We start from the raw sequence: 15,519 nt of genomic DNA, 5'->3' as shown, positions 1-15,519 counted from the left end.
ATTTTAGTGCTACCGTTATCAATTTGGTTACTACTGTTCCTTGGAGAATGCACTTTTTGAGATATGTACCAAAACAAAAGTGTAATTATGTAAAAATCTGAAACTTTTAATTTCTTATCATTATTTATGAATTACTATTCACCTGAAACTCAAGAAAGAAGTCCTTGTTTTCGTAGGTACTTTTTTATTTGTATATAAAAAATGCGTATTATGAAGAATAATGCATGCTTTTTCTCTTTAAACTTCTTTTATTTTTTTTTTCTTCGTTACATGAGCCTCCCCCTGTGAACTAGAAATTTAAAGGCAATATAGTATCTTTAAATATTTTCAGTTCTACGTGAGGATTTTCGTGGTCAAGCTAATTTGGCCCCTCTGAGCACATTTTTATTGTTAAACTTACGTCAGTGAAATCAGTTTTTTTATGTTATCGTGCAAGATCCCATGTGTGCCAGACCTACTTCATAGTATGAAGGTCCAAATATTTTCTGCGTACGCACACTGTAGCAGGTAAGACATCATAGATTCGTCCTATTTCGCGTGACCTGGTGAACCCCATACAACCATTTCCGAATTGGAGGTCGTTTTAGAACGGTACATACATGCCTTTAAAACTAACCCAATGCAATTTTTCAGCTTCCAAGACACAAATAATGAGAATCTGGGACACTTCAAAAAGAAAAAAAAAAGTAGCTTCAAAATGGCCTCCTAGGGATGATTAGCATAATTATGTCAGAGCTTTTCACAAAGCTGATCAACCACTTTGAAGCATTTTTTTTATTGATCCTAGATTCTTAGGATTTGGGTCTTGGAAACTGCAAATTTTGAAATGGTTTGTATCAAGGGCAAGTCTGCACCTCTATAAAATTTCGTTAAAATCGGAGCTGCTCAGGTAGAGACGACGAGGTCACTTGACATGGAATGACTGAATGGTGTTTTGTTTTTGACGCAACCTTTTACTACCTGTTTCCTGCCAAAGCCAGTGCGACTCAGCTTTGATAATAGAGAAGCTTTCTTACATGCAATGCAAGCTCACGAAGAATAATTTTAGGTCTTTATACTATGACGTAAGTCAGGCTCTGATTTGGTGATGCTCAGTTAGTCTTCACTTTAGTGAAAGTGCAGGGCATTTTAAAATTTCGTATCAATTAAAAAAAAACTTTCTTCGTTGTATATTGACACCTTACTTATTTCCAAATTGATGGCTGAATAACTAAGCATGATTAATACATATTTTTCTCCAGAACTGCTCAGTCGGCTTTTACTGTATGCGCTTTAATGCCGGAACCAAAAGCTATATTTGACATTGAAATGCATTTTTTGTTTCATTTATTCTGTGCGCTATGATTTCGAAGTACTTGTCTAAAAAGGTGTTAATTAATTTGTTTTCTTACATTTACAACCTAGTCTTTGATTTAAAAAAAAAACAGATAATACGTACGAATACTTTTTAATAAATAAACCGTTTTAATGTCTCTTTTCCGGGGTAAATCGTCTCCACGCTTTTTATTTCTCCCGTGTCCGTAGAAACAAAATGTAGAGCAGTTAATAGCGACTTTGAAATATACCCTTCATTATCAGTTTTAACGGTGCAAAATCTTTCATGAGCTATACTATGTAAATCCTTGTGGTTTAACATAAAAATTAACAGCTTCGTAAACAGGATAAACGTATAATAAGACTTGTTTCTGCTCCACTTGAAAAGCGTGAAAAAATAGAGGTCATTCGCAAAAAAATAATATTGATATTTTTCGTAAACAAAGGAATTATTTTATTTCGTCCATTTAAAAGTTAAGCCTTGCCAGCAAGATCTAAGTTTTTGAAGAATTTTATTTTGCCAGTATTACATTTTGTCATATTGGTGTACTTCTTTTTCGATTAAATTCTTTTCTTTCTATAATTCTGTTTCATTTTTGAGCCTTAGTTTTTTTATTGCTTTTTTCAATGAAAATAATAACCCATAGGGGGAAAAAAGCATTAGTTCAGAAATATGTTAGTAGTATAATAGAATGCTATAATTTATCTCGATCAATCTTTTTTACAGAAACGGCACCTTCGTTTCATGAAACTTTTACTGAAAGAACCTTACGCCCGGGCCCCCCAGTATCCTTCCAGTGTGCAGCGTCCGGTACTCCTCTACCGCAAGTCACGTGGTCTCTAGACGGCTATCCGGTACCGGACAACGACAGGGTCCGAGTGGGAGACTATGTAAGCAGAAACGGGGATGTAATCAGTCATGTCAACATATCCAGCGTTCGAATTGAAGACGGAGGACTGTACAGCTGTGCTGCTCGCAACGATGTGGGTGAAATTAAACACTCGGGAAGATTAAATGTTTATGGACCGCCAATGATCCGGCCAATGCCGGACTTATCTGTGGTCTCAGGAGAAACAATAACGTTACAATGTCGGGTCGCTGGATATCCTATTGATGAAATCATGTGGGAGAAAGGTAAAGTTGAAATTATTTTTGTGTGTGTGTTTTTTCTTTGTTAATTCTTACGTTTCTTTTGTTCCGTCGAGTTGACTCATATCGATACCTCATTTTTGTTTTTATAAAAGGTATTCGCCTCAGAGCAAGAGTAAGACATCTAATCTCAGAAATAATACTAAGATGTCCTACTGTTGCGCTGAGGTCCAAGATATATACATAATTTTATCTTCATATATATGAAGAATACTACAGAATAAAATTTTTGAAGATATTGCCGTTTACTTTCCCACGGCAGAATAGTAATCCACATCTCTTAGAGACTTTTTAAGTATAAAATAGAAGATGGCCGAAAAATAATTGACATGTACTTATGATTTTTAGGAATTAGAATGTTTGACACTTCTAGTTTAAAAAAAAAGAAACACTCAACTGTAATATATTTTTTTTTAATTCCATTTGTGTTTTTTGCCCGTTTTTCATGATGCTATTTTGTTTAACCTAAACTAAAAAGTGTAAAAATAAAGCTTGAGTAAACTTTGAAGATGTATCGAAGATCTTCAATGAGCGAAATATGCTTTTAGTTATGTTAAAATTTCATTGATTGCCTCCAAAAACTCTTGTAAACAAATAGCATCTTAAAAAATTACGAATCACCAATGCCCTGAATTGTGTTCTAGTTAAAATTAGGAATTGTTTTTTACATAAAAAGCATGTTTAAAAGAATATACCAGACGTGATGAAATAAATACATTGAGTGCTACACAAAATAAATAAAGAAATAAATAAATAGAAGATTGCGACTCTATGCATTTTAAAATCCCTTTAAAGTCAGGTGTGTCAAAAATAGCAGAGCGATAAATACTCTAGAGTGTTATCCAACAAAATATAATAAATAATATTCATTTTTTTAAATATTTGAATCAATGAGGGCAGATATTATCGAAAACATAAATGGTTCACAAATATTGACTCCGTTAACCCGTAATATTTTTTTAAAGTAAGGAATAGATGTTATTCATTGTCTACATTAAACTGAAAATAAAAAGTTATTGCATTAGATTTTCTAGTTCGTTATTTATTTTATCAGCATCAATATAACATTTATTCTGCAGAGAATATTTTTCTCATTAAGGGAAAAAACAAAATAATTAATTTTGCCTCTAAATTTCTAAACTATTTCAAACATTCAGTGATATTTACTTTAATATATTTACTTACATCTTATAAAACAGAGTATTAAATTAAATCTTTTGAACTCATATTTTACTTTTAAATTTGCGTAAGAGCTTGTTTGAATCTTGAGTTTAATTTGATAGCTCCCAAAAGAGATTATTGTTTTTTTAAAAGCAAGAGATTTCATCGTTTTAGTTTTTTCGAAACCTAACTATACCTATATTATTGCACAAAAATGCATGACATACCATTCATTAAGAATACATACGTTTTTTACGAGTATTAAGAGCACATACATATTTTAAAATATATAGAGAGAGTTTTAAAAAATACAATGTTTTTTTTTTTTAAATAAACCTGTATTTTCTTAAAAATAAAATTAAAAACACGCAGAAAGAACATTTGATTTCTTGAAAAGTTATTTTTGATATTTCGCTCAAAAAGAAACGTTAATCAGGTGAACTGGTCTAGGAAAGTACAATCTAAAAGTTTCAGAAAACCAAACTTTTACTAAAAATTTTCTAAGCGACTTTTAACTATCCTTTGTGGATTCTTTAGATTTTAAAGAAACCGGGGAAAAAATAATCTCCGAAATTCTCTTTTAAACTGGCTTTCACAGTTAAATTAAGCTAATAAACTAGTTCCAAGGACCAAAAAAGGATTTATTTTCTTGCAAGCTTTCGGTAAAAGAAATAAAATTCCAAGCTTTTTTGTTCCAACTAAAAGAAAATCGGAACTACGCAATTACCTGACTTATTTTGTATCCCAGGTAAATAATTACCAGACTTTAGAAAGCGTTAAGCGTGTCCTAATTGGCTTTCTTTGAGCGCTTCATCTAAAGTAAAAGTTATTTTACATAAAATTAAAAGAAATTTTAACTTGCTTTTTTTTCGTTCAAGCTGTGTTCTCTTCTAAACTAATTATTTCGAATGAATGGAGCGTGTCCAAAATGTGAACGGATGACGCTTGCACAATTTTTTTACAAAAGAATTCAAAACTTAGTTTAAATGTGCGTATCAGTTTTATAAAATCAGTACAGTCTAAGTCTCATATAACGAGTCCTGAATTAACTAGAACTCGGATTTAACAATGAAATCAGAAATATTTGGTTCTTACAAAGTTACAGCTATGGGAGCAGAACTCGCTTTTATCGATCAAACTCCGTTTAAACCGAACAATATTTTTATAATTCATTATTTTCAATTGACTTTCAGTTCAGCTTATCATTTTTTTGAAAAATTCCTTCGTAACTCCGAAGTTAACCGTAAGATAAGGGATGGGTCAGAGATTCTGAAACAAGTGATGAAGGCCTCTTTTTCAAAATTTGTGATGCAGAGAAGCAATGGAGAACTATTTATGAGCACTTTATACAATTCTTACTTCCGAGGTACTTACTTCCAAGGATACTAAAACTCAAATTTAAGCCAATGCAGGCGAAAAATGAGATGAAGAAGGGGGGGGGTGAGAGGTCGATGATAACGAGAGAATGTGAAGAGTTTGAAGCTCAACTACTTTCTACAAACCTGATGACTTTAGATGTGCAGAAAAACTATTTTCTAAAACAGGAGTGTAAATGACAGTGTTTCTTTTGCTATGAATGTTCCTCAAAAAAAAAAAAAAAAACAATAAAAAAAGAATGACGTACTAAGACAGTTGAAAGCAAATTAATCAGCTTCTTTGGTACTGTCCTGAAAAAAAAAAAAAAAAAAAAAAACACACACACACACACACACACACACACAAGATGTGAATAAATGAAAACCCGATTTCTACGAGCACTCGGTTACAACGAGTGAATATTGTGGTCTCTTCATGTTCGTTTTAAGCAAGTTCAACTGCATTATATTTTCTAAAATACATTTAACCAAAAAACACTGCATTTTTGATACCATACTTTTTATTTGTTTAAACATTTATAAAATAAGACATAACAACGTCAAATAGAATAAAGTGCAGATTGCTGCAGACACTTGTTTCGGCACTCCAAGGAACGCCTTTTTCTATGTTTCAATGCCAAAGAAATGAGCTTAGGGATGAAAAGACATCCGACAAAAAAGCTTTGTCTAATTCTAAATCTAAATTTCTAAAAGTGAGGGAAATAAATAATAAGTAAATACTATATTTTCGCTTGCGAAAAAAACAGACGGAAATACATTTATTATCATGAACACTACTTTTCCCTCAATTATTTAAATTCTTTATTTTATTCGGTACGGTAAGCGCCCTTCTACGCAAATTTCCACATAAAAACGAAATTTTAAGATATCTTTCGTGCAGTTGAGGGAATAAAAAAAGGTTAATAGGCTTTCTTAAAAAATATCTTGTAAAAAAACTAATAATTCTCCTACTCGGAGTTGCCCCAGCTGCCTAGGGTCAGGCTCTTCGTTCTCAAACAGGTTAACACGGCCTTTCGTCGGTCCTACATTAATGTCTTTAAATCGTAATTTTAAGTTTTCTTTATTGGCTTTAACCCCTTTAGACCATAAACTTTAAATAGGTGCTAATCATTTAATAATTGGTTATACTCCTCGAGTTTTTTGTACTTGACTCTGCATAAAGATTTTCTGCCTATTATGATGTGTATAATGCATGAATTTTTCGTTTTGGGTTTGACAACGATAACATAAAGCGATTGGTAGATAGGGGATGGCTCATTTTTCCAACAACGGATTCTCGTCGCAAAGGCAAGGTTTTTTTTTAAACTATATAGTTTTATTCATCAATTCAAATGTTTATATTATGTTTTAATCTAGCTTGGAGAACATTTTACAATAAAGTTTGTTTGATGTTTCATCTTTTTCGTAATTGAATGATGTTTTTTCATTCAATTACGATCCGTCTTATCGTTTTTGAAATAAATATTTCTCTGAAATATTTATTTCAAAAATAGATGTCCGGAATATTGGACACATCATAACTCTTTTGATTTTCCGCTTACAAACTTGAAATTTTGTCGATAAGATAATCTTTACTATAGTACATTTTCTACCAACTAAAAACATTTTTGGTTAAGTATTTCATTACTCTGATTGAAAGAAAATAGCGAAGGTTCTCGGCTACTTCTCTCGCTGGAAATATTTCAACGTTGATTCCTGAAAAATACAATTGTAGGCTACTTTTGGTGAAATTAGGGTAATGAGTAACCGTCACCAAATATGAAGTCTAGCCTCTCTCCTCCAAAAAGTTTCGAAATTGATATTCTTAAAATGGGACTTTAGGCTTTTGTCAAATCTCGTTATCGCGACACCTGGATTTCATGACACTCCGGATGCCACGTCACTTTTCAAATTCCCGAACTTTTACTACACAATAGTAGTGTTAAGTTGTTCCGGATTTTACAAGAGTGTTTAATGATGAACCTCCGGTTGCGACGACACTTTTATCTGATCCCACAGGATCGAATTATTCTTTACAATAGAAATATTTTCGGTAAAATACTGAAAACATCTGACAAAGTTTAGTGTAGGAATTCCTGTCTCAGACAAGAGATAAGAGACACGTGTTTTTGTAGACGTGCCAGGCATGCCTCCTCAAGAATGGCGGGGCGAGTAAGATAAGTTCTGAAAGCGACAACTTTTAGATTTTGACAAGAAGGACAACCGAAAGGCATGCAAAGCAGGTGGATTTTAATACTGTACTAGGAAAGCAGCAGGAGAAGAGAAATGCCATAGCTGTATAGGTGACCACTGCAAGCTTCTCCCATGAGTGAGAGAGAAAAAAAAAACACAATAGATTGAAAACGAATACACAACTTTAAACTGGAGAAAATAATTAGATAGTGTTTTTCTCCTTTCAAAAGTTGAGGTTTAGCCCCCAAATCTAATCAAATTGTGGACAAAAGTGAATCAAATTCTGGACAAAAGTGAAGATTCCTTCTTGATTTCATTCTTGCTGTCAATTACACGAAACTATTTTGTTTTTAATAATCAACTTCGTGGAAGGAGGGAGTGTTAATGTCATTCAAGCACGACGTAAACCCCTATCGGAAAGTAATTTAAACAAAAAAAGTGAAGTATTTTCTTTCCTTATAATTTTAAAAATTGGAAAACCCAGGCAAAAAGTAGGACGTCTTGGAAGATTCTCCAAAGGAAGGCCTTGGCCCACCCTGGGCTGTCGAGCCAACTATGATGATGATGATAATTTTAACCACCAATAATTCACAATTACAAAAGTTAAATCAAATTAAAAACATGAAAATATTGATTTCTTTAATAAATCTAATTTTACTATAAAGTAATGTTTAATTACGAATTTCTAAACTATTCCGTTTATGACGTCGCTCCGGCTATGACGACACATTGTTGACAGTTCCAAAGGTGACGTCATAACGAGGTTTGACTAATTGGAGCGTGGGGGGGGGGAGGGATGTCGTAGTTTTCTTTCGAAATAGCTTTTAAATTCGAAGTTAATTTTAGAAAATCATTGGAAAAGAAGGAACTTTCTCTCGAAAATTTGTTTTAAGTTAATTGTAGTCACATTCTGGAAATATTTATTTATTTATTTATTTTAAATGTGCAATTTCGGTATAAGTTAATTCGTAGAAACCAGTTTTATTCTGGTAAGGAAAGGCCCGTCTTCTACACCCGACATAATTCTGGGTGGTTGAGTGATTGGAGTAACAGGTACACAAGTCCTTGAATTATAAAAATAAATCTTTTAGATCAAAAAACAAAATACATGAATATATAGACAAAAATTTAAATAAATGCACTTTTATTTTTCCTAATTTTTGAAGTTTAAAAAATGTTCTGTTGAGGCATAAATATTTATTTATGAAATAAACAACGTAAGACAAAATGCCAGCATAAAAAATAAATAGACATTAGTTATTTTTTTTTAATTTCTTAAATTATATTTCTTATAGAAATGTGATTAAACAAGCAAACCTAACTAATTTCTCAATTTAAGCTTTAAATATATTTTGGAAAATGATCTAAAGGAATGATGAAAGCTTTCTTAAATAAACTTGCGGCAATATAAAACCAGCAATGATTAATTACTCCAAAAATTACCGTAATTAAAAGTATTTTGAAACATAAAATAACAAGTAAATAAATAAAAGCTAAGTAACATAGCTATCTGTTACTGCATTAATGGGAGAAAATGTAAAAATAATCAGTAAAAATCCAGACACATGTTCATTAACATAAACCATTATAGCTTCTTTTTGGATCTAAAAAAACTGATCAGCATCGAAGCATACGGGTTTCACTGATGAAGCAGCAGTTAATTAACGAGTTCAATTAAGAACACGGGCTTTTTCTTTTACATTTTTCATTTCCTAATTTGTTTTTTACAAATGTTTTGCATGACAGTTTCAAAGTTCTGAAATGTTCTTTAAAAATACTTGATTTCCTTTTCATGCTTTATTTAAGATTACGGGAGAGAGAGAATTTTGCCTCATTATTTATGCATTCCCTTTATTTAATCATAAAATTCTTGTTCGTGAAAGGAATTGTTGAAGTTTTGTTTAAAATCTGTTTTGGAAAACTGCATAAAAATAAAAAGAGTTAAATTATTTTGAATTAATATTTTTAAAACATGTTATAAGAACATGAAAAATGTACTGCATGTACTTTCAAATTTAAAAGGGTTTCTCTTTATTTTGATCCGTTACTCCAATTTATAATAAAGATGTTTAGTGTTAGTAATGCTATTTTATTTTCAATATTTTCCAGCAACTAGAAAACTAGTGTTGCTTAAATAAACTAATACAGACGTCAAAGCAACGAATCTGAATGAAAAAATTGCTTAAGGGAAACTAATGTTAGTCCAATGTATCTGGATGTGAAGTATCGGAAATAGTTGCGTCGCACAGGATACATATCCCACTTTGTTTGAAATTTTTTAACATGAAAATTATAAACGCGTTAAAGTTCTTGGATCAAAAGTAAAGTTCAAATTGAAAGATAGATTAACATTTTCTATACGAGAACAGAAATAACGCATGTTTCCAGTAATATGTATAAATTCACATTTTAAAGCTAATTAAGATTTAAAACTCGAAGCAAATTGCTTGCATATTTATAAGAGTGCTAAAACTCAATAAAATATTCACATAAAACTTGTGCGTCACTAAGCATAAATGTACTAAACATAGCGCCACAAATCACGTGGGTTTTGTGTAACATTGGGGGATTTGTGTAACTACGTTACATCTATTGAAAGAGCGGTTTTTTTTTTTTTTTTTTTTTTTTTTTTTCTTGTCTAGCGCAATGCAGTGGCTCGCTTAAAACTTTTTTACGTGCAAAATAAGAAATATTGATTTTGGAATCACATTTTCTACATACATTAAAAACACCCTATTGAACATTCTATATAGTATCTATATCGATTTCAGTTTCTTTCTGTGTTTTATTTTATGGTGTTTCCTGCATTTTTCTAAAATACCCTGAAACATTTATGCCCTTTAGGACTTCTTGTCAGTATTTTCTTGTTGTAATTATCTTCTTCTTCTTTTTTTTCTTGAATTTTTTTGTATAAAAACCTGCTCTATAGCACACTAACAATCGTTTGTAAAGCAGCAGTAAAGATCCTACTCCTTTAACAATGTAAAATAACCAATAAAAATGCCTCAAACCAATTATTGGCAAACGGCAAAGAAAAGCATAAATACCTCAACTAGAAATATGATGCTCGATAAATACGAACTGGTCTTTCGTAGCAAAAGAAATACAATTGTCAGCAACTTTGTAAGTCAAACTCATCGTATTGTTCACTACGTTGCAAAATTCTATTCCTTCAAACAATTTGTAAGTAAAGCATAGAGTTAAAAGAATATCGATTTCTGAAAACCGCTGATAAATTTGTTTGGAAAAATGTAAAGATAAGTACTTCGCTTCCATTTCACTTCTCAAAAGTTTCTCAAAATAGAGAATGAGAATCGAAGACAATTTTGGATAGAGGGGAACTTTCAAATAGAAATATTCCAATATATCTAGAAATACAACGAATGTCTGATCACCAGCTAAAATAAAGAAAAATTTATCTTTTTATTAAAATTACTTAAATTATAGTATTTTAGTGTTCCGCGTTCACAAATCATTCATTATTTTATTTTTATTTTTGTAATTTGTTTCACCTACTTTTAATTTGAGAGTTTAATTGCGTTATAAAGATCCTATGTATCAATATATTGTTTACTATCCTTTAGTTACTCTAAAAATATTGCTTAACATTACTTTTTTTTAAATAATCAAAATACTATGATTCTTTATGAGTAATATAACGGGAAAAAACCCAACACGATGACGTACTTGCTCCTAATGTATCAAATACCACAAGTCAGAACTTCTCTACTGCTTAGAAGAATTATTGTTTGTTTAGACCTACCCCCTACCCCCCCCCCCCAAAAAAAAATGGAAATAAAAACTTTCAAGGCGAGGAACAAACGCTCTACGCCACACAACAGGAAATAAACTGTACACGGAACAAGAAATTAATATTTTACCCTTATTATTATTTTTTTAAATAAGGAGTTATTTTTTTCAACAAAGTAAATGTTAATTATGAAATACTTAATAGAATTTAGTGTTAAGAGTCATCTGAAACTTGAGCTGTCTATAATCTTCGTTTGAAGTCACTAAAAAGTATTTGTTAATCACCTCGTTTCAAAGCATATAATATATTTAATAATTCCTGTATAAATGATTTAATTGACTAAATCCTAACCCCACTAAATAAAAATATGGCAATGCTAAAGGTTAAGGCTTCTTTGAGAACAGTCTTGATCATTTGGATACAAGATCTACCGGCTACGGGATATTTGATCATGTATGAATTACTAATGAATTTCGCTCATTTAAATCTATGTGCTAAACCTTAACATTTTTTCATTTGCTTAGACGGCAGAAAACTTCCTACTAATCGGAGACAAAAACTGACTCTAAATGGCACGCTGTCCATAGAGCAGGTACAAAGACATGAGGATGAAGGTACATACGTTTGTTTTGCTAGGGCAGCTGATTCACCTGCCGTAGATGGAAGCCTGAAGATAACAGTCAAAGGTGAGAATAGTAAAAGTTGAGACATTTAATTTGTTTATGTTCTTATTATCCATAAACTAGATTGCTCTCTAAAGATTTAAAAATCCAAATAAATAATTTATCAGCACTTGTTAAACATAAAACAAGAAGCACATAATACTTCACTTTCAAGTTAGAAGTTTATGCTCTTGCACTCTATTTCAACAGAAATTCAGACTAAAATGTTTAGTATTCTTAAAAGCATTTAAAAATTTATATTGCAGTAAACTGCCGATTTTTGACAGTAGGATTATCCACGGGTCTTTTCGCATTTTTTAAAGGTCATTTTTTTTAAACTTATGATAGTGCTAGTGTTCGTTTATAGCTTTTACGTAGGGGGACCCGGGGTAAAATGGGTATAGTTGCCTGTTTCTTGTTTTTATTCTACAAGACAAAATTTTTAGAAAATAAAAAATTGTGGTGAAAATGTTTACATATCTGACAACATTTTGATGTGAGAAAAAAAATCTAGCAACTCATTTATACCAGGCTTAACAGACATTTTACTTTTCAGAACACAAAACATGTGTTTATAATGAGTAATAAACATCTTTCTGAAAAAATTTACAGAAAGAGTTCTGGAAATTTTTTATTTGGATTTGATAGAAGAAGAATTTATCTAACAGAAAACTCAAAAAATAAGTAAATTTTAATAATAACAAAAAATTTATAGTACTTTTAGTGGCGTGGGGTAAAATGGGTATAGCCAATGTTTTCAAGTTTGAGACATTAAATGCATGAAGATTAACAAGCTTAAATTATCTTTGCAAGACAGCTGTTAGATATTGTTCATGTTTTAAACTAAAATTATGTTTTGTAAAAGTTTTATAAATAAGCACCCTGTATTAATTTGTTCTATTTATTATTTTAACTACTATAACTTATTCAAATTAGTACTTAAAGGTATTATATTTTTTGATTATTATCGATAGTTTATGATTACTGTAGGTTGGTAATTTATTGTAGCTTTACTATTATATACATTTACATTATAAGACATATTAAGTATTGATAGCACATATGTTGTCTTTTTAATTTCTTTTTAAAACCAACCATGCCCAGAACATAATCTGCGTACAACCTCACACACAATCACAAAAGAATCCTTATGCCTCATTGCAAAGTTGTACTGAAAAAACTAAATTCTCCTACTATACCTCTAGCATAAATGTGTACCTCTTTGTCCGCAGCCATTTTCAAGCACTGAAAAGGCTATGAAAAATTTACAAAAGAAATGCAAGAGAGGGAAACACAGGTGGGAGAAGTTTTTACTACAGAGCAGCTGGCTGCAAGATTGTAAACAAAACAGGCAAGAAACACAAAAAAAGCAAAAAATAATAAGACAAATAAATGTACAATTAATAAAAAAGGATATTAACAATAATTAATAAAACAGTCAATGAAGTTGAGGTGAAAACAAGAGGTTCTCCCAGTAGTTAAACCCAGCCATAGGCGAATGGATTGTTGTTGAATTTGTGGAAGAAGTCGATTCACTACGAGTAATTCATAGGTTTAATCATTGAAATCTTAGCTAAAGGTGAATAATATACTGAGAAGTTTGCTACAAAATCATCTGCCGGATTATCCTCTATGCTCCGCAAGAAAGATGACATCAATTATATGCAGGCATTACAAGTTGTAAAAATACTACCTCCACCAAATCACAAGTCTTTGCTAATACACCTTTTGTTCATAAATTCAGTTCAATAAATATTTTTTGTGGTTGTTTTGGATTAAAATTTTATCCTCCAATGCATTTAAACTCAATTTTCTTTTATTTTCTCCACTAGTATCAATGTAGTTCAACTTTAAACAGTATATACCCATTTTACCCCGGTGTATACCCATTTTACCTTGAAGTACGGGGTAAAATAGGTATACATCGGGGTAAAATGGGTATACCCCTTTACACTAAATTTAAAGCAAAAAGTAAACACAAACTATGTTCAAATTAGACCTAAGATACACAATGTATAGAATATTGAACAAAAGCATGATTATATTTCATGGTATTTCTGCTATGGGTCATTGAAATTAAAAAAGCTGTTCTTTATACCCATTTTACCCCGGGTGACCCTATTTTTTTTACATTCAATGTTAGTAAATATAGTATCGCAATGTTTTAAGCCATAAATTAAATGTATTTATGAGTGTTACTCATATTTTTTAGCTGTTGTATATGTTACCGTTAAAGTATATAATGCAGTTTTTTATTGAATACCTAGTTATTCCATGAAATAACTGATCGTGTCCGATAAAGTGTGTAATATGTTATTAATTTGACACTAACTAGTTATTCTACGAAATAACTAGGTATTCTCTGAATTAACTAATGAGAGACAGTTAAAGTGTAAAATAAACAATTTATCTAAAATGAAAAAACTAGGTCTTCTATAAATAAACTAATGATAGACAATTAAAATGAAAAATAAGCAATTTATCTAATTTATGCAACGTATAAATGGTATTTATACACTGCAATGTATACACGTGGAAACTGTATTTGACGAACAGCAGCCGGAAATGTACGTGCCAGCAATCAATTAACCGAAATGAAGTGGCTCCAACACGCTAAACAAGTTCTCTCCCTATGGCCTAGAATAGCTCATAAATGCAGTAGGGGTGGAAGGTAAATGTATTTGTCATGCAAGATATGTGATATATATCTCATCAAAAACAACCCTGTTGTAAAAATTTAACCGCCAAGAAAACCTTTAACTTTTCGGCACAAAAAAGAAAACCTGCATCCTAAACTCAAAAACCCTCAGCCATAAAAAGTTATGATATCTAGTTTGCCCGCCAAGTATCTGCCAAACTAGCATCCTCCCTCTTCTCCTTTTTCATCACAGCTACTTCCATTAGAACCTCCTCCCACCTTCAACTCCTCAGAAATATGGATAGATCTTTTAAATTGTTTATCTTGCTTGGCGGGAAGCTTTTTGCTCACTAACCAACCACTTCACTTTGAAAAGCTTCCCGCCAAATAAGATAAACAATTTAAAAGATCTATCCATATTTCTGAGGAGTTGAAGGTGGGAGGAGGTTCTAATGGAAGTAGCTGCGACGAAAAATGAGAAGAGGGAGGATGATAGTTTGGCAGATACTTGGCGGGCAAACTAGGTATCATAACTTTTTATGGCTGAGGGTTTTTGGGTTCAGGATGCAGGTTTTCTTTTTTGTGCGGAAAAGTTAAAGGTTTTCTTGGCGGGGAAATTTTTACAACAGGGTTGTTTTTGATGAGATATCACATCTTTTTGCATTGATATTATTACTTTGTCTGTATTTTTAGAATTGAGAACATCAAGTTAAAAAATTTTCAATTGGAACAACGCTGTTTTGTGTTTTTAAGGAACAATAATGGCTAGCCTAATTTTACGTCAAGTTATTTTCTGACTATTAAGATTCTATGTTCATTTTGCGAGAATTGGGCGGTTTAAATTTTATTACAATTCTAATATCCTCTCTCTGTTGCAAAGAAAACTTCTTGTATAATAAAATACTATATTTTAAATTATATTGCTTTCGAGTATTTTGCAAATTTGCAGTAAATTCTATTACAGTTTCTTTATTTGACAGATTATTCAACATTTTCATGAAGGTTTCTTTAAATGTTTTACAGCTTGAGGGCTATTTTAATCTAACTTTTCACTTTTTGTTTAGTTACAATTTTTCTTAAATCGTGGATTATTTTACGTTTTATGGGATAATTTTAATTGTTTGGTGATTTATCTTTTTCTTGATAGAAGTCTTTGTCTTGTTTAATACCTAGTTTTGTTTAAAAGTTCATTTAAAAAACGAAATAACGCATGTTATCAACAAGAAAAAAAAACTGAGCCATTAAATATTTTAAATTTGAATGTGTCAGAAGATCTATACAACTTTACTCGATGT

The 15,519-nt window shown here is 31.3% G+C and overlaps 1 protein-coding gene across 1 annotated transcript in view; it reads left to right on the top strand.

The window, feature by feature from the left end:
- LOC129223373 (cell adhesion molecule Dscam2-like) overlaps positions 1–15,519 on the top strand; it is a 280,334-nt gene that overhangs the window by 192,873 nt on the left and 71,942 nt on the right. Inside the window, 2 exon segments of the mRNA XM_054857953.1 lie at positions 2,042–2,449; positions 11,449–11,610. Of these exon segments, the coding sequence (XP_054713928.1) occupies positions 2,042–2,449; positions 11,449–11,610 (570 nt within the window).

The sequence above is a fragment of the Uloborus diversus genome, chromosome 5 (genome assembly GCF_026930045.1).
Source record: "Uloborus diversus isolate 005 chromosome 5, Udiv.v.3.1, whole genome shotgun sequence".
NCBI classification, from domain to species: Eukaryota; Metazoa; Arthropoda; class Arachnida; order Araneae; family Uloboridae; genus Uloborus; species Uloborus diversus.
This window is presented reverse-complemented; position numbering and strand designations above follow the sequence as displayed.